The sequence below is a fragment of the Lemur catta genome, chromosome 3 (genome assembly GCF_020740605.2).
Source record: "Lemur catta isolate mLemCat1 chromosome 3, mLemCat1.pri, whole genome shotgun sequence".
Lineage (NCBI taxonomy): Eukaryota > Metazoa > Chordata > Mammalia > Primates > Lemuridae > Lemur > Lemur catta.
In genome coordinates, this window is record NC_059130.1 from 23,197,233 (window position 1) to 23,220,165 (window position 22,933).

The 22,933-nt window shown below is 42.7% G+C and overlaps 2 protein-coding genes across 3 annotated transcripts in view; one reads left to right on the forward strand and one right to left on the reverse strand.

The window, feature by feature from the left end:
• CHD1L (chromodomain helicase DNA binding protein 1 like) overlaps window positions 1–20,225 on the forward strand; it is a 44,043-nt gene extending 23,818 nt beyond the window's left edge. Inside the window, exons 13-23 of one of the 2 annotated variants that reach the window (XM_045544836.1) lie at window positions 232–346; window positions 1,616–1,769; window positions 5,134–5,299; window positions 10,074–10,222; window positions 11,032–11,195; window positions 11,733–11,938; window positions 13,400–13,498; window positions 14,791–14,861; window positions 16,450–16,564; window positions 17,149–17,257; window positions 19,921–20,225. In XM_045544836.1, the coding sequence (XP_045400792.1) occupies window positions 232–346; window positions 1,616–1,769; window positions 5,134–5,299; window positions 10,074–10,222; window positions 11,032–11,195; window positions 11,733–11,938; window positions 13,400–13,498; window positions 14,791–14,861; window positions 16,450–16,564; window positions 17,149–17,257; window positions 19,921–19,999 (1,427 nt within the window). In that variant the 3' untranslated portion in view covers window positions 20,000–20,225. Of the gene's footprint in view, window positions 1–231; window positions 347–1,615; window positions 1,770–5,133; window positions 5,300–10,073; window positions 10,223–11,031; window positions 11,196–11,732; window positions 11,939–13,399; window positions 13,499–14,790; window positions 14,862–16,449; window positions 16,565–17,148; window positions 17,258–19,920 lie in introns of those variants that run through there. The other variant, XR_006733821.1, reaches the window with a different exon arrangement.
• On the reverse strand, window positions 17,653–19,310 carry LOC123633863 (serine/threonine-protein phosphatase 2A catalytic subunit beta isoform-like). The gene has a single exon (XM_045544838.1). The coding sequence runs from the start codon at window positions 19,248–19,250 to the stop codon at window positions 18,321–18,323; it is 930 nt and encodes a 309-aa protein (XP_045400794.1). The 5' UTR covers window positions 19,251–19,310; the 3' UTR covers window positions 17,653–18,320.
• Window positions 20,226–22,933: the final 2,708 nt, after the last annotated feature.

Consider the following 22,933-nt stretch of genomic DNA (forward strand, 5'->3'; position numbering starts at 1 on the left):
ACCCCTGCTCCCCTTGTTCTGTTACATTCCATAATTACATTTTCCCAAGTCAGGCAATATAAGGTCAGGTAGCACTTCCAACCACTGCAAAGTTCTGGAGTTGGGTGTTTGTTGGAAGGGTGAAGCCAGTTTTGACTATTTCAGTTTATTGGTCTGACCCACTCTAGCCTTGTGTCTTTATTTTCTACTCCTCATGTGCTTCCAATCACATTCCTTTCTGCTTTGTTTCAGGTGGAGTTGGCATGAACTTAACGGCAGCAGATACTGTGATTTTTGTCGACAGTGATTTTAATCCTCAGAATGACTTGCAAGCAGCTGCCAGGGCTCACCGAATTGGCCAGAACAAGTGAGTGATGTAGGCATCAGCATTTTTCCACTTCCTTGGCTTGCTCGGCAGTGGTTCTGGGTTGGGAGGAAGGTGAAGAATGTAGTCCTGGTGACAGTCCCAAACTGGGAGTTGAGAGACCACCAGGTTTTAGTCCTGTCTGTTGTGTTGATTCCTAGGAGTAGTATTGGGTGGGTCACATTATCAGTCCAGACTTACTTTTTTTTTTTTCTTTTTTGAGACAAGGTCTTGCTCTGTATCCTGGGCTAGAATGCAGTGGCATCAGCCTATCTCACAGCAACCTTAAACTCCTGGGCTCAAGTGAGTCTCCTGCCTCAGCCTCCCAAGTAGCTGGGACTATAGGTGCCCACCACCATGCCTAGCTAATTTTTCTATTTTTTGTAGACATTGGGTCTTGCTCTTGCTCAGGCTGGTCTCAAACTCCTGACCTCAAGCAATCCTCCTGCCTTGTCCTCCCAAAGTGCTAGGATTACAAGTGTGAGCCACTGTGCCTGGCCAGACTTACTTTTTTTTTTTTTTGAGACAGAGTCTCACTCTGTTGCCTAGGCTAGAGTGAGTGCCGTGGCGTCAGCCTAGCTCACAGCAACCTCAAACTCCTGGGCTCAAGCGATCCTCCTGCCTCAGCCTCCCGAGTAGCTGGGACTACAGGCATGCACCACCATGCCTGGCTAATTTTTCCTATATATTTTTAGTTGCCCAGCTAATTTCCATTTTTTTTTAGTAGAGATGGGGTCTCGCTTTTGCTCAAGCTGGTCTTGAACTCCTGAGCTCAAACGATCCACCTGCCTCGGCCTCCCAGAGTGCTAGGATTACAGGTGTGAGCCACCGTGCCCGGCCCAGACTTTTAAAGAGCAAAATTAAATAGTGAAATAATAAGAAGGAACCGTTAGAAATTAACTCATCCTTCTTGAGTTAGGGTCTAACTCAGTTAAAAAATGGGGTTATGAGGCTATGGAGCTAAATTAAAAAGATAGGTGCTACTCTTTGACCTGAGGATAATTTAGTTTTACCAGAGCTTTCTTTTGGCCACAGATAAGGAATCCTAGTTATGGTCACCTCATCATCCTTAACTCCTTTCGAAAGGTTCAGAGAGAATTTGAGTCCAATTCTTTCTAAGAAATGCTCAGGTCCAAATTAAACAATATCCTTTTAATTGTACCTTGAATATGGTATTTGGCTTTGTTTCCTTTTAGGTGTACTTACCTTGCATGCTTTTGCCCAGCTTTGCAGACTCTTACAGCACACTGCTCTCATTTCACTGGTGTACAGGTCTGTTAAGGTTATTCGGCTGATTGGCCGAGACACCGTGGAAGAAATAGTCTATAGGAAGGCAGCCTCCAAACTGCAGCTCACCAACATGATCATAGAAGGAGGCCATTTTACTCTGGGAGCCCAGAAACCTTCAGCCGATGCTGACCTCCAGGTATAATAATATTGTTCTTCATTTTAGAATATGTCAGTGCTCTCTTTGGAGGAGAATGTAAATGAAAAGAACTGGAACTAACCACCCGCTTTCCCCACCTCCATCTTTGTTCCCTGGCCTAAGTCACACTTGCCCTGGTAGCTACTGTGTGCAAAATGAGGATGATCCATAAAGGCCGGAGAACATGGACTAAGGAGGATGGGCTCTGGGCTATCTAAATGGAATTCAGATCCAAACCTCCTCATGTATTGGCTGTGTGGGTTTGAACAGACATCTTAACCTCTTTGATATACTCTCTTTATTTTTCTAAAAATGAGAATAGCACTAGTTACTTCCAAGGGCAGAGAATCAGTTAAAGAACTTAGCATAATCAATAATAATTCTGTACCTCCTTCTTAATTCCAGACCCTTTGATCAGTGGCTTATATTATTTACTTCACACTCAAAGGGAGAGCAAATGAGATCAGAAATTCAAAATTATGCCATAGAAAAAATGGATGAAAGGACTAGAGTTAATTTGCTTGAAGAAGGGACTATTGGGTGGAAGTCAAATGCTGGCTTGGAAGAGTTTAGAAAGAGCTCTCTTTTGGAAGAGGACTTAAAGTTATTCTATAGTGGCCCTTGGGTTAAAATTAGAACCCATATTAATAATATATCCCAGGTCCTTTGGTCCTGCCCCAGGAATGAGGGGCTGGATGCAGAGAGACCAACTCCTCAGATACTAGAAAGATCCACGCGTGAAGAGAGTAATAGATGTCTGCCAAGGGCAGTGGCAGTAGGAGGGTCTGGTGGTAGAAACATTGCAAAAGGCCACATGATGGGTTGGCTGCTGTTGAGAGGTAGGGCGTTAGAGACAGAAAATCCAAAGATGCCTGTGGGGTTTTAAGCCTGGATATGAGGAGAATAGAAATTAGGAAGTTAGGAGGCAGGGCAGAGTTTTAGAAAGATAAAGATAATTTAGGCTTTAGTCAACAGGGTTTGCAGTAAAAGTACAATATACCATAAATTACTGTTAGAGGAAGACTCAGAAAAAATTTCATTTGCAGAAGTTTGTAAGAGAGACTAGGCTTTAAGGGGGCTAGTTTATCAAATGAAAAATACAACAAGTATTTAAAAGGGAAAAAATTACACAGTGTTATTAATACAAGCAGAGTTACCAAGTTTATAATGAGTCTGAGCATGGGTTATAAAGAGCAATTTTCTCCTATGGTTATCATATCCACAAAGGCCAATACTTATCTTTACATATCAGCATTTTTGTTAGGAAGTCAGTGACTTATAGGAAAGGCTCAAGATTTCATTTATTTGGGACTAGAACTAAAAAGAGTAATGCTGGGTTTTATTTGTTCGGTTTTTATTTATCTTAGGGTCTTAGGTGGGTAAGTGTGGTTTCTTTCCTTTTTCTGTTTTTTTCTTTTGTTGCTGACTCTGATGCACGCACTTAACCCTAACGGTGGTAGGGCAGGCTGTACGTTTTGAGACAATTACAAATGGTAAGATAAAAGCTTGAGAATAGAGGTAGGAGTATACTGTAATACTCCTAAATACAATTCTCATAGAATAGTTCCCATAGAGCCTTGAGAGAGACAAGTTCCCCATTGGGTATGGTGAAGGGGTAAATGGCAGAGCCTCGGAAAGCCCACATTCTGGGCGTCAGAGGAGGAAGAGTTGTCAGTAAGATGTCAGTAAGTCTCTTCCAGTGGAGGGAGCTGTTTGAGGGGCTCTATCGGGCCTCTTGCCCAGCTCATGGTTGTTGGAAAGTTACCTTCTGGCTGTGATGTCTGATTTATCTCTTCCCTGTCCAGACTGAGTTATTGCGGTTGCCAAAAGCAAAGGTAATAACCCAGTGCCTTTGTCTCAAAGCAGGGGATTTTTTTTAAATGCCAAAAAATCAATAGTAAAAGATATGGTTCTTGTTTGGTAAGTCTAAGCAGTATGGAGTTCCAAAGTCCTGCAAGAAGGAAGCAGGTTTATTTTCTGCAGGGAGAACACAGTAGAAACAGAGAAAGGCAGATATAGATATAGGGAACATTTATTAAATGCTTACTGTATGCTAAGTATTATCTTAGATGCTCTTTGCCGGTTTTCAGTGAATAAGAATAACAACAGAATGAGATAGGTACTATCTTTATTCCCATCTTAAGTAATTTGCTCAACGTCATTCAGATTTAGAACTCCAATCCAAGCATTCTCTAACTTCCAAGCACATGCTGTTAATTACTATAAAATATTGCTCCTCATAAAAACACATGTAGTTCCGTAATGACTAAGACACATCATAAGTGAGCAGTAACTAGGGAGAGCCAGGAGGCAAGTGGAAATACACAGAGGTTGAGAGGAGGGTCCCAGTATGGACTAATTCTTATCATAAATAGTTGGCTTTCTTCTATTTTTGGTACCAGCTGCCAAAGCCAGTCATCTTGGTTATGTATGCCAAGGTTAGATATAAATGTATCCAGGTGTGTTCATGCATAGGTGGGCTATCTAACTTTTTCCCAAGCTATTACAGAATACCTGAAGATTTCCAAGATACTCACAAAATAGATGATCTAGAGGTAATTCACCCACTCTGAAAGGGGAAGATGTGAACAAGGGCCCAAGGTGTGACTCCAAGTTAGTTCAGGATCTTGGAGTTAGGGCTTAGGTAGGTACAAAGTTGGAAGTAGCAAGTGAAATCCAGGAAAAATCATCTAAGCTTTCTGGGTGGTTCCTGCAGCCATAAGGCATAGAGGGTACCCTGGAGAGGGATAAGGGAAGAGAAGCAGGATAATGCAGTGCTAGAGGCACATCCAGGAAGATTCAGATGGAGAAATGGCCTTCATTTGGGCCTCGTGATCAGGAGTGGTTGCTGGTCTTTGCCAAGGTGGTTTCCATAGAGCACTGTGACAGGAAAATAAATTGCCAAAGGAAAGGAGTCAGTTTATGGTAGATGTACTCAGTGTGGCCTTCTCTTCCTAAGATGTTGGCAGTGGAGAGGCAGGAAAGTAGCTAACAGGGCCTCTGACTTGTCATGTTGCTGGGAATGCCTGTGAAAAAGAGTCAGTGAGAGGTGCTATAGAAAATTCAGGAAATTAAGGTTATTCTTCAAAAAAAATGGAGGCGCATAGAATTTGTTATTGTTGTTGTTATGGAGAGTTATCAAAGTCAACAGCTCTGACCATCATTTATCACCTCACTGTTTGCCCATCATCCGACTGTTTAACAGCCCTGGTTGGTGTCATCTGTGATGGGGAGAGAAGAAAGCCTGTCTGTCCCTCAGGGAAGGAATATGCCTGGTGCTGTTAAGCCACTTAGCAAATCTCCAATATCCTAATGTTTGTTTTCATGCGAACTAACTGGACTTTTTTTGTTTTCTGCATTCAAGTTGAGTGAGATACTCAAATTTGGTTTGGATAAACTACTGTCCTCTGAGGGGAGCACCATGGATGAAATAGACCTGGAGTCCATCCTGGGGGAAACGAAAGATGGCCAGTGGATCTCGGATGCCTTACCTGCAGCAGAAGGAGGGAGCAGAGAGCAAGAGGAAGGAAGTGAGTTGGGTGTTAGAGCAGAGCAAATGGCACAGCCACCCTAAGCTGGAACACGAGTGAGCTGAGCCCATGGAAAGGCCTGGATGCTGCTCCCTGGGACATCTTTTTCCTATCCAGCCCTACTGTCATCTTGTGCCCACTAATTAAGAATTACTGGGTCCAAGAACTCTTCCCAGCCTAACTGGAAATTTGTCTGGCTATTTACTTGTAGCTGAACTTTGAACCAAAATCATATTTTTTTTTTTTTTTTTTTTTTTTGAGACAGAGTCTCACCCTGTTGCCTGGGCTAGAGTGCCATGGCATCAGCCTAGCTCACAGCAACCTCAAACTCATGGGCTCAAGCAATCCTCCTGTCTCAGTCTCCTGAGTAGCTGGGACTACAGGCATGCGCCACCATGCCCGGCTAATTTTTCTGTATATAATTTTAGCTGTCCATATAATTTATTTCTATTTTTAGTAGAGATGGGATCTCACTCTTGCTCAGGCTGGTGGCAAACCCCTGAGCTCAAACGATCCGCCCACCTCGGCCTCCCAGAGTGCTAGGATTACAGGCGTGAGCCACCGCTCCCGGCCCCAAAATCATATTAATGATTGTGGTAGCATCAATCTCGAGGATTTGAATTTGTACCTTTCTTCCCTTGGTTGTGGTTGTAAGTATCTTCTCCTTTGTTTATTAGTAAAGCCTACTGGCCTAAGTATGGTCCTCTGCACACAGTGATTCTTCTTCTCAGCAGAGAATGATTTGTTTTTTAAATTACAGCTAACATTGATTGAGCATTTACTATGTGCTCATCAACAGTGTGGACTGTGTCGTGTGCCTAAGTTATTTTTTTTTCTGACTGTGATCAACATTTGTCTTTTTGTTCCTTTCTATTCTGAATATTTCAATTTATATTGAAATGACTTTATTTTCCTGAACCAGCTGTAGCAGGGATTCCATATGGACTGGAGTGAGAAGTTTAGGAATCTTAATAGGCTTCTTAATTCCAAGAGTACCTTCTTTCACTGATACAGAAAAGGCAGTTTCTTTGCTAAATGGTGCCTTCTTTTTTTGGTGGGGAATGGGGTTGGCATGATTTCTGGTTTTGTGATTCTCTTTTGTTTCTATAGGAATTTCCATCACTTGCTTCCTTCTTTCCCTTTGCCACAGAACTGTCAAGGGACGTGTCCCACTTCTGAGTTGTCTCTCCCCAAGAGCAGTACCCTCCCAATTCCTGGCTGCATGTGTTTCCCAGTCCCTTCCTTTCACTTCCTGAGTAGCCACTGCTCTGATCACCAAGTCTAAGACCTGTCCTCATTGTTTTCCCATTTGGAGTGTGAGTCTCTTTTGGGGGGTAAAAATTTTGATCTGTCTGGCACTGCTAGAACCCTACTGCTTTCTGCACAGACTCTGCCTGACTCTCTAGTGTGAGTTTTGGAGCTGCCTTAGCTGGTTTGGGATGTTCATTTCTCTACTCCTGTGCAAATTGAAGTTTATAGTATTTTCTGACTCCTAATTTTGTAGTAGGCATGGATTCGGGGTGATTTTGTCATCCTTGTGAGTCTCACGGTTTTTATAGGATATGTGGAGAAATTGGGATTTAGGCAGCTGGCATTATTTTACAGGATACTGCTGTTTGACTTTTCTCCTATTTTATTTTTAATTCTTTATAATAGTATTTGTTTACATTCTTCAAGAACTGTTTCTTGTTCCCTGCTTGTTATTTTAATTGTATCCTGTTCTCATTTCCAGGACAAAATATGCTCTCTGGGGACATTTATCATAGCTTTTTAAAATGTATTCCAGGCAGGATATTTACTATATCTTTTCTAAATGTGTTCCTCTGCCCACTACATTATCTCTCTTTTCTTTAGTTGCTCCTCCTTCTCCCTCTTTAAAAAAAAAAAATTATTTATTTTTTGGAGACAGAGTCTCTCACTCTGTCACTCAGGCTAGGGCGCAGTGGCATAATCATAGTTCACTGCAACCTCAAACTCTTGGGCTCAAGTGATCCTTCTGCCTCAGCCTCCTGAGTAGCCGGGACTATAGATGAGTGCCACCATGCCTGGCTAATTTTTCTATTTTTTGTAGAGATGGGTTCTTACTCTTGTTCAGGCTGGTCTCAAACTCCTGACCTCAAGCAATTCTCCTGTCAGCCTCCTGAAGTGCTAGGATTACAGGCTTGAGCCAACAACGCCTAGCCGTTAATTTTTTTTAATTGACAGATAAAATTGTATTTATTGTGTACAACATGATGCCTTGAAGCACATACATACTGTGGAATGGTTAAATCTCGCTAATGAAATTTACATTGCCTCACATGGTTATCATCTTTGTGGTGAGAACACTTAACATCCATTCTCCTAGCATCTCTCAAGAATACACTGTATCATTAACTATAGTCACCCAGGGTTCCTCTTCTTTTTAAATTCCTTTTGGGATCTCTTGTTCTTGTTGGTAGTTTTCCTGAACCGTCTGGTGTCCCCTGGCTGTCTGAGCACAGGTGCTAGGGAAGTGCCACCAAGCTGACGGCAACTCTGGCAGGCGCAGGTGCATGGGCTCTCAGGCCTGACCCCAGCGTTACTGGCTGGGGAGCCAGCTTTCACATCGAGGGAGCCTTCCCTGATGTCTGTAGCTGAAGTTGAAGTTTTTTCACTGGGCAACTCACTTTCTCCAGAGACAGATCCTCTAATGTTTTCCTTTGGGGAGGTGTGGATGGATTACCTGGTTGCTCAGATTGAAAATACAGTGTGAGGGAAGGGCTCATGGCCTGCCAGTTATTTGGTGTGCAGGTCTTCTCTCAGTTCCCCACCTTGCCGTGCCCTGTACTTGTAAATCCAAGGCTCTTGGAGGATTGAGCGGGTCTCTGGTCTCATAATTACCCCCTGGCTGGACACCTGTGTTTTGCTTCTATGGCTCCTCTTAGTCTGTTACTATCCCTGCAGCCACTTTCCATTTTCCAAAGGGTTACTGAACTTTTCATCCACCATTTTCTCATATATGTTTTCTTAAATTCCTTTGCTGTCATTTGGTGGTTTCAGGCGAGAGAAGAAATAGATGCTTATGGTCATTTTTAAGTTATGTATTGGTTATATTAAATAGCAAAGCTTACATCCAATTCTGCACGTACCTAGATTAATTTTCGTAACATTTACTTACTTTCTTAACGTTTACTAGAACAAAAAAAATTGCAGTTTTCCAGAAAGGTATTTAATATATTTCTCAGTCAATCCAACTACTAAAAAAAAAAATCATACTTTTTCAGACAGTCCAAGTGCCAGAAAAAAATCCCCCAGTTGTATTAAAATTTGGAATTTTCTCTTTGGTTAATGGCTGTAGGTTTGCTCTCTGGTAGATGGTTCCCCTTGATAGAACAGAGTTGAGAGTCTAGGCCTATGGTCTCTAACCTCCTCTTGGCTGTAGAGTGAAGATGGGGAGCATGATTAAAAATAATATGAAAGACTAGTAATTAAAGCAACCCCATCAAAATTAAATAAAAAAACAGTGTTGCTTTATCGTGAATGCCAGGGTTTTTTAAAAAGCATGTTTGGAGGTTGAAAATTGCATGCAGTATGAAGCTATGTGTGTTGATCATATTTGACACTTCTCAGCGCTGTATTTTTTTTCCACTTGTTGATAGAGTGCCTCATTGAAAACCCCCTGCTGTTTTAATTAGCAAATGCCAATTAGAATTACAGCTGGTTAGATTTGGGTACAAGTGTGAAGCAGTTGATCTCTTGAGAATGAAAATGTTTTGCTTTCATAGTCTCTAGGGAAAACATACTTATAGCTGATTTCATAATGATGTGAAAATACATTATTTGGTAACATGTGCTCTTAAATATGCTTCACTATCTGTGGTGGCTAGTCTTATCTGGTCATGACTTCTGTTTATCACTTGATTCATAATCGTGGCAGATCACCTAACCTCATTGAGCTTTTGTGTCCTCATCTATAAAATTATGCTACTTTCTACTTGACTCTTTTACACAGTTGCAAAAATAAAATGTGATAATAGATGTGAAAGTGCTCTGATAGTATAAAAAGGTATTCAGGATTACACTATTGTCCTTATTGTTATTACTATAATTATTTGCTAGCCTGATATCTCTCCACCCTTCTATAGATACACTAATATACTTGAAAGAGCACCCTCACCTTAGAGTCAGAAAATCCTGCCTTTAGGTATTACCAGTGAGAATTGGGATGTCCCTTAATCCTTGTCTGAGCCTCGGTTTCCTCTTCCATAAGTGGGGCTAGTTATACCAGGATTGTTGTGAGGATCATGAATATGCTTCATGAGAACTGTAAAGGATATTGTAAATCCCAGGGATTATTTTTGTGGTTCTTCATTTTCTCATAGATTTTCACCTTGTTCCTTTTAATATAAGAGTTGAGTCTTCAAAGTGTGTTTGGAATAAAAAATTATAGATTTTATTAGGTGATCTTAATGTCCTTGAGATTTGTGCTGAGGAAAAGTTGGTACTGAATGAACAATGAACAGTCCAAGATAGCAGGGTGGAGGGACCCAGCTGAGACTGACAGACCGTCTAGGGATAGACCAGAGGGTTTCAAGCCATGCTTTCTACTTTGTAAAGTAAATATATGGAACCTCCACGTAGAACCTAAACACTTCAGTGTCAGTGGGCTGGGAAGTGAAATGCATTCATCACAAGCTGGTTTTAGCCCATTTAGAGTACAGGCAGTTGTTCTCTCGTTCACCCTAGTTAGTGCTTTGAATAGCATTCATCCATGTTTTTAGTATCTGAATTTCTTTGTGTTTTATGTTTCTAGAAAACCATATGTACTTATTTGAAGGTAAAGATTATTCGAAAGAGCCTAGTAAGGAAGACAGAAAATCATTTGAGCAACTGGTGAATCTTCAGAAAACCCTTTTGGAGAAAACTAGTCAAGAGGGCCGGTCACTCCGAAAGAAAGGCAGTGTAAGAACTATTAATTTACGTAAAGGAATAAATTCTTATAAACGGTCGTCCTAAGAAAACAAAAAGTGATGCGGGAACCATTTGGCTCTCTTAGGATGATTTGTTAAGAAGTACGTAAGTGTTTGTAGAAATGTTAGTATAGTTAACTGTATCATAATATAAAAACTATGTAAAAAGTTGGCATAAAAAACATTAACAAGGAGAGTGTATTGTATGATTTAAGGCAGGTGAAAGCAGCCCTGTCTGTCTAAGCCACCCCTAAAGAGATCATTGTGTTATACCAAATACCATAGTACCATGTTCTGCTGTTGATAATTGTGACTCTGTGTCATTAAGAGAGGATGGCAGTCATAAACAATGTAGGTAATGTTCAGTGTTTGGCACTTACTATGTGCTAGTTATTAAGATAGTCATGATGTTGAAATAGTTTTAAAAAGATTTATACAATACATTGCAGAAAGGTTTCCATTAAAAATGGTTAAAGTTAAAATGGCATCCTGCAGGGTATGCTTTTAGTCAGGGAGAAAAAGGTACTTTTCTGCAGTACCTTATTCCTAATGAAATGAATCAAAATTATTGTACCAACCATGTCAGCCGTGCTTTGGTTGAGTTTTGAGCACGCTCTCCTGGTCACCATGCCTGTGAGATGTGTGATATGAACAGTAGTGTCTTGCCACCAGTTCCCAGCACGCAGGGCGTGGAATATTCAGCATGTTGCTTCTGTACAGAGTGCGCTTTAGGGATGCTGAAACTTAAGGAGGAACAGGAGCTCCTGCCCTTCCCGGTGATGGATCTTGTTCTTCCTGCAGGTTCTTATCCCAGGCCTAGGGGAGGGGTCTACTAAAAGGAAGCGGATTCTGAGCCCAGAAGAGCTGGAGGACAGACGCAAGAAAAGACAAGCAGCAGCTGCCAAGAGAAAGAGACTAATAGAGGAGAAGAAGAGGGAAAAGGAAGAAGCCGAACATAAGAAAAAGTACGTCTATATCATTAACCAAGCCGAGGGTCACAGTTGGTAAAGGAGTCTCTGTTATACAGTGAGACCACAGTTGACCGTCACTTTACAAATACAGAAAATTTCTATAAGGCTGATGGTTCCTATTGCTAACAATACTTTTTTAAAGATTAAACTTTAACCTTAATATTTACTCTATGTAAGTAGAAAGCCCCGAGTACCTTAAGGCAGAGAAGATGCATTCTGTGAAACCAGAAAAGTTTAAGGCGTTTTTGTAGCTGTCTGACAAAGAGTAGTTTCCTTGAACGATCCCTTTCAGTCATGTTCTTAAAAACAGGAACCTTCGGTGGATGCTCATTATTGTATTATAGTCAGGAGGCAGTTAGGCTAATCAGTGAGACTTGTTCATTTATAAATAAGCAGAACACTTCAATCAGGGTGAGTTTCTAATCACATTTCCACTTGGCAGTTATTGTTTGTTAACAGCAGTACAAAATGTGTTCCAAGGGAAACTGTGATAGGCCGGGTTCATTTCCTTTTCTCTCTGGCCTGCTGCAGGATGGCCTGGTGGGAGGCCAACAATTACCAGTCCTTCTGCCTGCCCTCCGAGGACAGCGAGCCAGAGGACCTTGAGGAGGAGGAAGATGAGAGCTCTGCCGAGCTGGATTACAGAGATCCAGACTCAACCTCGGTCAAGTACGTCAGTGGTGATGTCACCCACCCTCAGACGGGGGCCGAGGACGCTGTCATTGTGCACTGCGTAGGTACGAGAAGTGGTACAGTGGGGGTGGGTGCCCCAGTTCTCATGGTGCCAAGAATGGGGGAGGATGAGGCAGAACCCTGACCGAGGGCGTGACAGTCCCAGCACGGTATTGCATGATGGGCCAAAAAGCGTGAAGTTTAGAATCAGGAGACATGAATTTGACTCTTGGTGCCACAGTCAAATCCATTTTGCCGGGTCAAGTTACCCAGACTCCCTGAGCTTCAAGCTCCTTATCCGAATAAATGGGATAATACCTGCCTTAGTCCTCTATACAAGCCCCCCTTTTTTTTTTGAGACAGAGTCTTGCTCTGTTGCTCAGGCTAGAGTGCCGTGGCGTCAGCCTAGCTCACAGCAACCTCAAACTCCTGGGCTCAAGCAATCCTCCTGCCTCAGCCTCCCGAGTAGCTGGGTCTACAGGCATGCGCCACCATGCCTGGCAAATTTTTTCTATATGTATTTTTAGTTGGCCAGATAATTTCTTTCTATTTTTAGTAGAGACACGGGGTCTTGCTCTTGCTCAGGCTGGTCTCAAACTCCTGACCTCAAGCTATCCTCCCCCCTCGGCCTCCCAGAGTGCTAGGATTACAGGCATGAGCCACCACGCCCAGCCTTATACAAGCCTTTTAAGATAGTGAAATGAGGCAACATTTTTAAGACAAGTGAATCCCTTGAGAAAAAGCAAAACTTCAGGCTTGTTCCCCCTCGTGACCTTGCACTTTTTACTTCCCCAAATAGCCACATCAAGCTATGTTCAAACATCTGCTTCTCAGAGAGGTCTTCTGTGATCACCTCATATAAAACAGACCCCATCCCTATCTCTGTTACTCTCTTTCTCTCATTTTCCTTTATTATACCTGCCCCACCTGACATATTCCATATGCACTCGTTTATTCGACTGCTCATTGCATTAGGAAATAAGCTTCGTGGAAGCAGGGGTGTTATTGGTCCACTGTGATGACCCTGGTGCCTGAAACAGGCCTGACATGTAATGCAGCTGACAGATGTGTAGTGTGAATGAGTGAATGACTGTAAAGATGAGGCACTAACCGGCAGTGTCAGTTCCAGCTCGAATAAGTCCTGTCACCTTTCCTCGTCCTCACCTATAAAACGGGGATTCTGTGCTGGTGCATTGCCAGTGCTTCCACTCAGCCCGTGTCACAGTCCCTCTCCTCGCCATCCTTCTTGTCATCTCCGAGGAATCACAGATGTACCACGGAGATTCTGCTCATTCAAAACACTAATTTTTGAGGTGCTTTCGTGTTACGATGGCCGGGTTTATCTTCCAGAAAACCTAAACATTTTTGGGAAGTTCAACCTGTGGTATTCCCAGGAGATCAGATGTCTTCTTCCTTCCCTTTGAAAAATCATTCTTCCACAAGCCTGTTACGTGTGCCTTTGTTTTTCTAAATTGTGGATTGGACTTTACCTCCTATATCTGAAAATTTTCTCTTTCTTCCATCAGATGATTCTGGCCGCTGGGGCAGAGGTGGTTTATTCACAGCTCTGGAAACACGATCAGCTGAGCCAAGAAAAATATATGAGCTGGCTGGGAAAATGAAAGGTAAGCAGCAAAGTGGAGGGAAGGGTTAGGCGTGGAACGGGACAGGAGAGGACACTTAAGCCAGTGTCATGGGGCTGACAAAGCACTAGATACGGAGTCAGAAGAACTGGTGGAGATAATGGCAAGAGGGTCCCTGATGGTCTCACTCTTTTTGGTATCGCCACAGCACCGACTGTTCCCAGTCTGTGGGTATTGAGGGACCCAGGCAGGCACCCAGTTCATGTGTTTGGAGGGTGGTACGTAGGCCAGGCAGGCAGCGTAGAGGGTTAAGGCCGAGGAATAAAGGAGAGTTAGATTTCAAAAGGAGCCTTAGGCAACATCATAGAAGACTAAATGTGGCTTGTCCAGGGGATGCCATTCTAAGCATGACCTTACCCAGTGGGTAATGGCTAGTTATTTGGCAGATTTGATCAAAAGAATGTCACAGCACAACCGGTATTTTAGAATGACTTAAAAGATTGGAGGGTGCAGGACATCCATCATTTTTCTTTGAACAAAAAGTTCAAACTGATGTCAACCTAAATAACAGATGGAGAGGCTCTCAAAGGAAAATGATTTTTTCAGGAACGCGCATTGAAATGGCAATGCTTGTGCCATAGTAAACAATGTGTGTATTCAGGGAGGTAAAGGAAGACAAAGGTTTTTAAAAGAAAAGTGAGGAGGATTACATAATTTTCAAGGTAATAATTCTTGGCTACAAGGATCAGTAACAAGGGTGGTGCCCGTCTGAGGTGAGACAGGTGATTGCTGGTACATGTCCTTGTTGTCAGGCACTGTGCATGGGAATTCTCTCTTCAGGGCCTTCCCCAGCTGTTTGCCGGGGTTTTCAACACAAGTGATTCCATTATGATTCTGACAACTTTCATGCTGGGTTATGTAAAGCCATAGATTTAGCACATTTGCCTAAACTATCAGTGTTATTTGATTTGGATGGGGTAGGAGGATCCACAAAGAGATGTAGAGTAGAATGCAATGTTTATTTGAATGATTTAAGACAAGCAGACTCCCAGAGTAGTTTCAAGCTCAGTGCTCCTTCCCCCAGATACCTCCGTAACATTTGAGGGCACTGAATTAGATGATGATGAAAGTTTGGGAGTGAATCTGGCTGAGGTGTCCACTGAGGCCGGGAGAGTGAGAAAAGATATGAAGGATCTAAAGGAAGGTGGGGTTTGAAACCTAATTGGATTTGGAAAAGGGGAGGTATGAAGGAGAACTCGGAATAGTCTTTCAGTAGTCTTCAGTCCTTAGTGAACTTAATGTTCTTTCTGTTGCTTTTTAATATTTTTCCTCAGACTTGAGTTTAGGAGGTGTCCTTTTATTTCCTATTGATGATAAAGAGTCAAGAAAACAAGGACGAGATTTGGTAAGTAAAAAAAAAAAAAAACCCACATCTCTTACCAGAACTAAAATTCAGCTCACATCAATCTCTCTTAAGCGTCTCCTGCCGGCGCTGGCCTTCTAGTAGTGTACACACTGCCAGGGCTGCCCCAACACGGTACCACAGACTGGGCAGCTTAAGCAGAAACTTACTTCCTCACAGTTCTGGAGGCTGGAAGTCCAAGATCAAGATGTCAGCAGGTTTGGTTTCTCCTGAGGCCTCTCTCCTTGGCTTGCAGATGGCTGTCATCTCGCTGTGCACATGCCTGCCTGGTGTCTGTGCCTCCAGGTTTCCTCGTCTTATAAGGACATCAGTCAGATTGGATTAGGCTCCACCCTAAAAGTCTCAGTTTAACTTCATCATCTCTTTAAAGACCCTGTCTCCAAATACAGTCACATCCTGAGATACTGGAGTTGGGGCTTCAGCACATGAATTTTGGGGGACACAGCTGCTGACAAACAGGTTGGGCACACCCTCCCCTGGCCTTCTTCCTCCACTGGCTTAAACAGCAGCCCCTCCTAAGTACGGGGACTCCTGTTCATCTTTTCGTCCTCAGTACCCCACATATCCTTCATAAACGTTTACTGAATCAGTGAGAAAACAGGACTCAAAACTCTGAGGGCTTTGTCACTTATTACATGAAAATTTCTATGAAAGATTGTATTTTCTAGTCAGCTATAAGCAAAGGAGAGGAACCAGTCCGTATTTCTTACGCCCACATCAAAATCCTTTTGCTTCTGAGGTATCTCCACTTGCCTGTCGTTTGAAATACCTGTGTTGAGTTTTCTTTGCCACACTTACCCAGCTTTCTCCGAGGCCTGGATGTATATTCAGATTTTGAGCCAAATCTGACTGACTTAGAAAAGAAGACATTGAGAAACTAGGCTGAAAGAGAGGTTCCTTCTCTTGAGGTTGGTGGTCTATGTGGCTAATAACAAAGTGGTTTCTGTTTGTTTGGTCATTTGTTCAGTAGTTTCTAGAATGCTAAAAAAGGAGAATGACAGTATATGTGCATAAGAAACTTAGAGTCCAGTGACTCTAGAAAATTGTTTACAGTGAGTAGAGCTCCACGTCTGTAGTCCCAGAAGCTCCCTGGACACTCTCTGGCTCTACTCCACTTAGGTTAGGGTGAGGCAGGGGAAGCCAGGCATTTTGTCGTCCCGGGAATTGTTTGCACAGAGATGGAATGACTCCCCCTGGGCATTGTGGAGCTGACTCGAGCATCAGTTAGAGGCCTGGAATACAAGAACCTCATTTTTCTACGCCTGTTATTCTGAAAAATTTCTTCTTTACCCTTGAGAGCATTTAGAAAGCAAATGTTTTGGACTCTGATTTTAACATATCCTAAACAAAGGAAGAAAAGCCTATATAAATTTACCACAAAATAAGAGAAATTTGATGGGGCGTGACATCTACATTTAGTAGGGCATCGCTGTTCAGGCAGCGCATCCAGAAGGATGGAGCCAAAGCCCGAGTGACCCGTAAAGGGCTGAGTCTCCTCCACAGGCAGGTCAGTCAGTTGACAGTGTGGTATTTCCTGTCACGTGAGTCATTTAATGGCTGTTCTTCCTAGTTGGCCTTGATTGTGGCTCAGCACCGTGATCGCTCCAATGTCCTGTCTGGCATTAAGATGGCAGCTCTAGAAGAGGGCCTGAAGAAGATATTTTTAGCAGCAAAGAAAAGGAAAGGTAAGCTCTTCCATCTGTGCTCAGGAGTAGAGAAATTTTTGTTTCTAGATACCTGGTATGACTTTTGCAGAGAGGTGAGAAATGTCAAGGCCTCATTCAATGTGCATGGTACAGGCAAACCACAGGAGTGATAACCACATCATCGTGTATTCATATAGCCAATTTTCCTTTCAAACACTCCTTATCCATTATCTCCATGGACCTCCTCCACTTGTTGTTTTGATCATGGTTTTACAGATGAGGAAGCTCCACAATAACAGCCAGTTCTCTGCCAAAAAAAGTTAAGTTTTGTTTCCAAATCTGGTGTGCCTCAGAGTTTACTGAATTGAATGGCTTGTAGAGAATCTCTGCTTATTTTGACCACCAATCATACTCTATTTCCATTGTACCTACTTATTGCCAGAGCCTGTGGGTCCTTGTGCTCAAGAGAATAATTTAATTTTTCCTTATTACAGTCCCTCCCCAGAGTATTTCCGACATTGTAATAGTATGCTTTGAGTGGGACAGTCAGTTATTTTCTCCTGTGTATATTTTATACTCAGTTTTTGATGAGTAAAGACATCATGATCTATTCTTTTTAACAGCAAGTGTTCATCTTCCACGCATCGGACACGCCACGAAAGGTTTTAACTGGTATGGTACTGAGCGACTTATTCGGAAACATTTGGCTGCAAGAGGCATCCCAACTTATGTGTATCCTTTTGTGGTCTTAATAATGTGTTCTCCCAACTCCAGAGGGAAAATCTGTTACATTTTCTGGTCCTGCTGTTTAATACAAGGCCGAGTCTTCCCCTGCCACATTCTTCACTCTGCCCTTCCTTCAATGAGACAAGTGTTTACAACTCATATATGTCCAACATATACAGCCAAGGAGATGAATACACCCAAGTGTTTCTGGATGCCAACTGATAGATTAAAAGATATGAAGGGGAGAATTAATTGAACATTTGCCATTTGGTAACATTGAATCTTTTCCACATCACTACTCTAGAGATCCTTCAGATCTGTGGACCAAGGCCTAATCTGAGAACTTCACTCTGTTAACTAAAATAAATAATTAAACAAGTGAACTATTTTATTTCTGAACCTTTTTTTCAGTTCTTAGTTCACAAGTTTATTATGGAAAACACTGCAGTGCTCTTGTGCAGTAACATCATCTTACAGGAGGGGGAAAACAGTTCTGTTCAAAACAACTCACCAGGTTCTGACAATAACAAAGAACAACATGGGGCTGAGATTTGAGAAGGGAATAAACTGAGTGCAGACAAATCATTTAATTAAGTTAAATGGTATCCCTGAAAATAAAACGATTTCAAAACTTACAAGTAGAGGGGAGGCCTTGGTACTTACTTTAAAAATGTTGATTAAGCTCCAGTGATTGTTTGCTACAGTTATGCTGAGTAAAGCTATAGCTAAATGGAAGTTAAATTGTATTCACAAAGTGTTAATGTTTACATCTTATTATCTGCAGTCTCTCAGAGAAAGCAAAAGTAACTACAAATAGCACTATGCCAGAAACTGGTTTCTTGACCAACAGTGTTGCTTCAGCAGGCAGTGAACTGGTTCATTCTAAAGTGGTCACAGCTGTTGATGACAAGAGGCTTTGTATTTTTATATGGCACATCTTTTGGTCCGTGTGAAAACAAGTTTTTTGAATGTTTACTATTTTCTGACATTTTGGAGTTACTGTTGCTCTTCCCATTTCCATTAGGTCAATACATGGTTCATGGCAATACTGTACAAGTTTAAATTTTCATTACAGGAAGTAGTCTGGAGTATGAGGAGTCACGTGTGGCTTGCCTCTATGGGGTGCTGGGTCAAACTGCAAGAAAGAGTATTTTAGAGTATCATCAAGTTCCATGATTGCAGCTTGGTTACCACAACGATAACAATAGTTTGGAGCACTGAAAATCGTTACTACATTCCGGTCATGGCACCAGTTATATCCCTCCATCCCCAACTGGTGAGCTCTAGACACCAGAGTGAGGCCATTGGTATGATTAAATGTCTCAGAAATATCTTGCCCAAAGGTGTAACCAGCTCCTTGAGGAGAGATACCCCAACCACCACGGTCATCTGGATCCGACCACAGCAAGTCACACATTGAACCCTCATGAGAGACTTCTTGCAGGCGATCGAGTGCTCTGATGTGATCCAGTGTATCTATGGACAGAGAGAGGCCACCATGTAGACAGAAGATCTGCCCATCCACCAAGGCAGTGAGAGGAAGGTAGTCAAAAAGATCTGTAAAATATTTCCAAACATTTGCATTTCCATGTTTTCTTAAACACTCATCATAGAAACCATGAACTTGTGTGATCTGTCTGCTCTCATGATTCCCTCGAAGAACAATGATGCGTTCAGGGTACCGAACCTTTAGAGCTATAAGCAGTGTAACTGTTTCAACTGAATAATATCCTCTGTCAACATAATCTCCCATAAACAAGTAATTTGTATCTGGTGATTTGCCACCAATTCTAAACAGTTCCATGAGATCATGAAATTGCCCGTGCACGTCTCCACAGACAGTGACTGGACATCGAACCTCCTGCACGCTGGATTCTTCTGTCAGGCTTTCTTTAGCCTTCTTGCAGAGGCTCCTGACCTGAGACTCGGACAGCTGCTTGCACTCATTCAGCTCCTCGATCCACTGGTCCCGCTCCTTGGTGAACACCTTCTCCTTCATGATGCCACCTGCCCGAACTGGCTGCCACTCCTTGCTCCTCCCGCGCCACCGGCTCCCGGGGGACTTCTGTGGCCACTTGTGGTTCCTCGGCGCTGGCTCCGTATGCAGTGCTCAGCCGCCGGCTGCTGCGCCTCCTCCACTCGCCCTAGCTCCGGAGAGCGGCTCTCTGAACCTTTTGATATACGCTTAAAAGTCAATCTGAAATCCATTTCAACCATTAAGTCATGATTTCCTTTCACTAGACTAGTATTCTAATGACTTCCTTACTGTGTAAGTTAGTATTGTTTGAACTACTATACTGAGCCCAAAATTACAAGCAGCAGCTGAGTTGACCCTCAAGTGCAATAATCATAACAGAAACTCGATTTTTTACTTAGGTATTTACTGGAATTAATTCACTCAGTGATAGTCTTCAAGATATTTAAATCAATAGAGAAGTCATCTTTTATATACTTATACAGTTCAAGCAGTATCCAAAGAGTTTTAGTACTCGATAATAGCAGTGCTAAGTACTAACAATACTGGAAGTATTTATGATATGGTAAAAGGGAATTAAAGTACACTACTTCTGGAACAGTTATTTCAATAATAACTAAACTAGAGAACTAGTAGTTTGGGTAAAGTTGGTTTTAAAGTGATGAACTGTATCTTCCTTGACCATCCTTATCAGATACTACTTTCCTAGAAGCAAGGCCACTGTCCTTCCTTCACCATCCTCATCTTCCTTCTCAAGACGGCTGGTGCCCTGATGATTGGCCTAGGGTCAGATCCAGTCTTCGGCAACCAGCTAAGAAGATATTTTCCCGGAGCTACTGTAATAGAGTATTTCAAAAAGGAATCAGGACCTGGTGTGCCTCTGAGATTGTGTCACTCTGGTCTGGTACCCGTCATACAGGGAAGCACAACTTATTTGGGAAAGCCCTTTGTCCCCAGTTGGCATAGCTATTGGCATGATAATAAATTTTCTATCTTTAATAGTTTCATTGCTTTCTTTCCCCTATATCTAGTTTTCTTCCCCTCTAGACTGATTTCTCTACAGAGGAAAAGGCTGTGTGGATTAAGGAGATATGAAAGGTAATAGAACAGAGTGGCTCTGGGAGAAGGAAGCACCTTCAGCCAATGCCAAGCCTTGGGCTAGAGACTGGCAAGTGAGATTCTTGAGCCAGGCGAGTGGAGTGCTTCTTGCCCTTTTTGTACAGCTCAGCATCGAGATCCGGAAGAAAACACATTGGCCTAGACAACCTGTCACATGTGACTTTACAAAAACCAGAGGATCTCTTTTCCTCTACTCAGCAAATCCAGTTCAGCTGCAAGAAATGAAGGAATTGTGAAGTTGGCACAATGCTGGCACAGAATGATTAGTGGTATTGGGGAGGGCAGGGGACTGAGAACCACCAGACATGGAGTTGTGGTGAGACAACCTGTAAGCTGTGGTTTTTCACACTTTTGTGTTGAAGTCCCAGTCATGGGGGACTATCCCCAACCAGCCTAATTTGTGCTGCTCTGAGGCCCTGAATACCCAGAGTGCCGCAGAGGCCTCTTGAGAAGCCTTGGTTCTGGGCCCTTGATGCAGGGATCCCTGCTATTGGGTTCAGAGCCAGAAGGAGGTGGTAGCCTCAGCACCTGTGTTTTACTGTTCTATTTGACTTCTTCCCGACACCCTCACCATTCAACAATTTAGCATCTATGCTGAAGATCTATTAAGACCCCTAAATTTATGATTCCTTATTTTTTCTCTCCTAAAACTTCTTGCATTGATTTTTAACTACTTTTCCTACCAGCTCTTTACGTGTAGGTTATTATAATAACTTTAACCTTTGGACTTACATCTTAAGTCTCCCCTACAACTAGAAGCAGAATTGGAACTCCAGAAAAGGAGAATGTAGTGAAACCTAACCTAACACACAGGTAGGCTGACATGCCTTTCAGAAGCAGCCAAAATTCAAAGGCAAAGAAAACTTGATTGGGCACTGTGCAAAAGCTGTAGACCTTTCTGGAAAGCTGTACTCATTTCTGAGAGCAGAATGCACTGGCCTAACTAGGGATGTTTCTGAACATCTGAGGGCAGTATCACACCAGGGAACTCACTCCCAAAGGGAGCATAGCTGACCTTTCAGGGGCACAGTTGTTTTGGGGGGGACAGAGGGGCTTCCCCCTACTCTTCCACTGTCCATCATGCTTCAGCCTTATGGGCTTTTTCTCTGGATGGAGCCTCTGGCCAGAACCTCTGTCTCCTGGTAAGCTGGGCAAAAATAACACAAATGGGGAACAGAAAACCCATGTAGCAGATTCTCCCTTAACCATGTGGTCACCACTCAGTGGCACCCTCTGTTTTGCCTGCTACCTCTTCACTCTTTAGAGTCAAGAACATTACCCTGGCTGGGTGCGGTGGCTCACACGTGTAATCCTAGCACTCTGGGAGGCCAAGGCGGGAGGATTGCTCAAGGTCAGGAGTTCAAGACCAGCCTGAGCAAGAGTGAGACCCCGTCTCTACTGAAAAATAGAAAGAAATTAACTGAACAACTAAAAATATATATAGAAAAAATTAGCCGGGCGTGGTGGTGCATACCTGTAGTCCCAGCTACTCAGAAGGCTAAAGGCGGGAGGATCACTTGAGCCCAAGAGTTTGAGATTGCTGTGAGCTAGGCTGACGCCACGGCACTCTAGCCCTGGGCAACAGAGTGAGACTCAAAAAAAAAGAACATTACCCTACTATATCTCCAGAAATCTGTCCTGTCTTTTGTAATCCCTTCATTTTTTCCCATCAAAGAGGTAGCATGCTCTGGGAAGGAAGAATGAAAGAACCTACTCTATTTATCCCAAGAGTTTGTTCTGCTTCTTGCATACCGTATCTTTGATGCCATCCATCCTCACCTTCTGAGGATAGGGCCAAAAGGACAAAACGTGACTTTACTCACTGAGGAGCTTTTGTGGATTAGTGTGTGCCCTAAACATTGGTTTAAAAACCCTGCTTGAGACGGTGGGGAACTTAAGTCTACTGAAATTTTTATATATAGTCTCATATTTTCTTGCTTTTAATAAACTTCCCTTTACCTTGTAACAAGCCTATAACTTTTACTTTTTTTTGCCCCTTCAATCTAAACTGTATTAAGTTAATTAACCTTCTTTATATCTTGAATCAGCCATTTCAAAGCCCTAAATTTTCTCTAGGCTATCTGTTTTCTGCATTTTGCCATCAACTCACTGAAGTACAGTTGTCCCCTGGTATCCATGGAGGATGGCTTCTAGGACCTCTCATGGATGCCAAAGTCCAGGGATGCTCAGTCCCTGATATAAAATGGCATAGTACAGGCTACACACATCCTCCTGTATACTTTGTCATCTCCTACAGTCCCTCATACTTACAGTCCCTGTAAATAGTTGTTATACTGTATTGTTTAGAAAATAATGACAAGAATAAAAAAGTCAATGCATGTTGAGTGCAGATGCAGTTTTTTCCACATAGTTTGATCCACAGTTGGTTAAACCCACAGATGTGGAACCCACAGCTACGGAGGGCTGACTATATAAATTCACTCTAGCATTACTTCCACCATTATCTACTGTCTTATTTCCCAGAGGCTGCTGCAATCTCTCACTTGGGTCTTTACTCATACTGGTGCCTCTCCCCGAACTACCTCACTCCTGTAAACCCGTTCCCTAGCCCCCATCGTCTCCTTTAA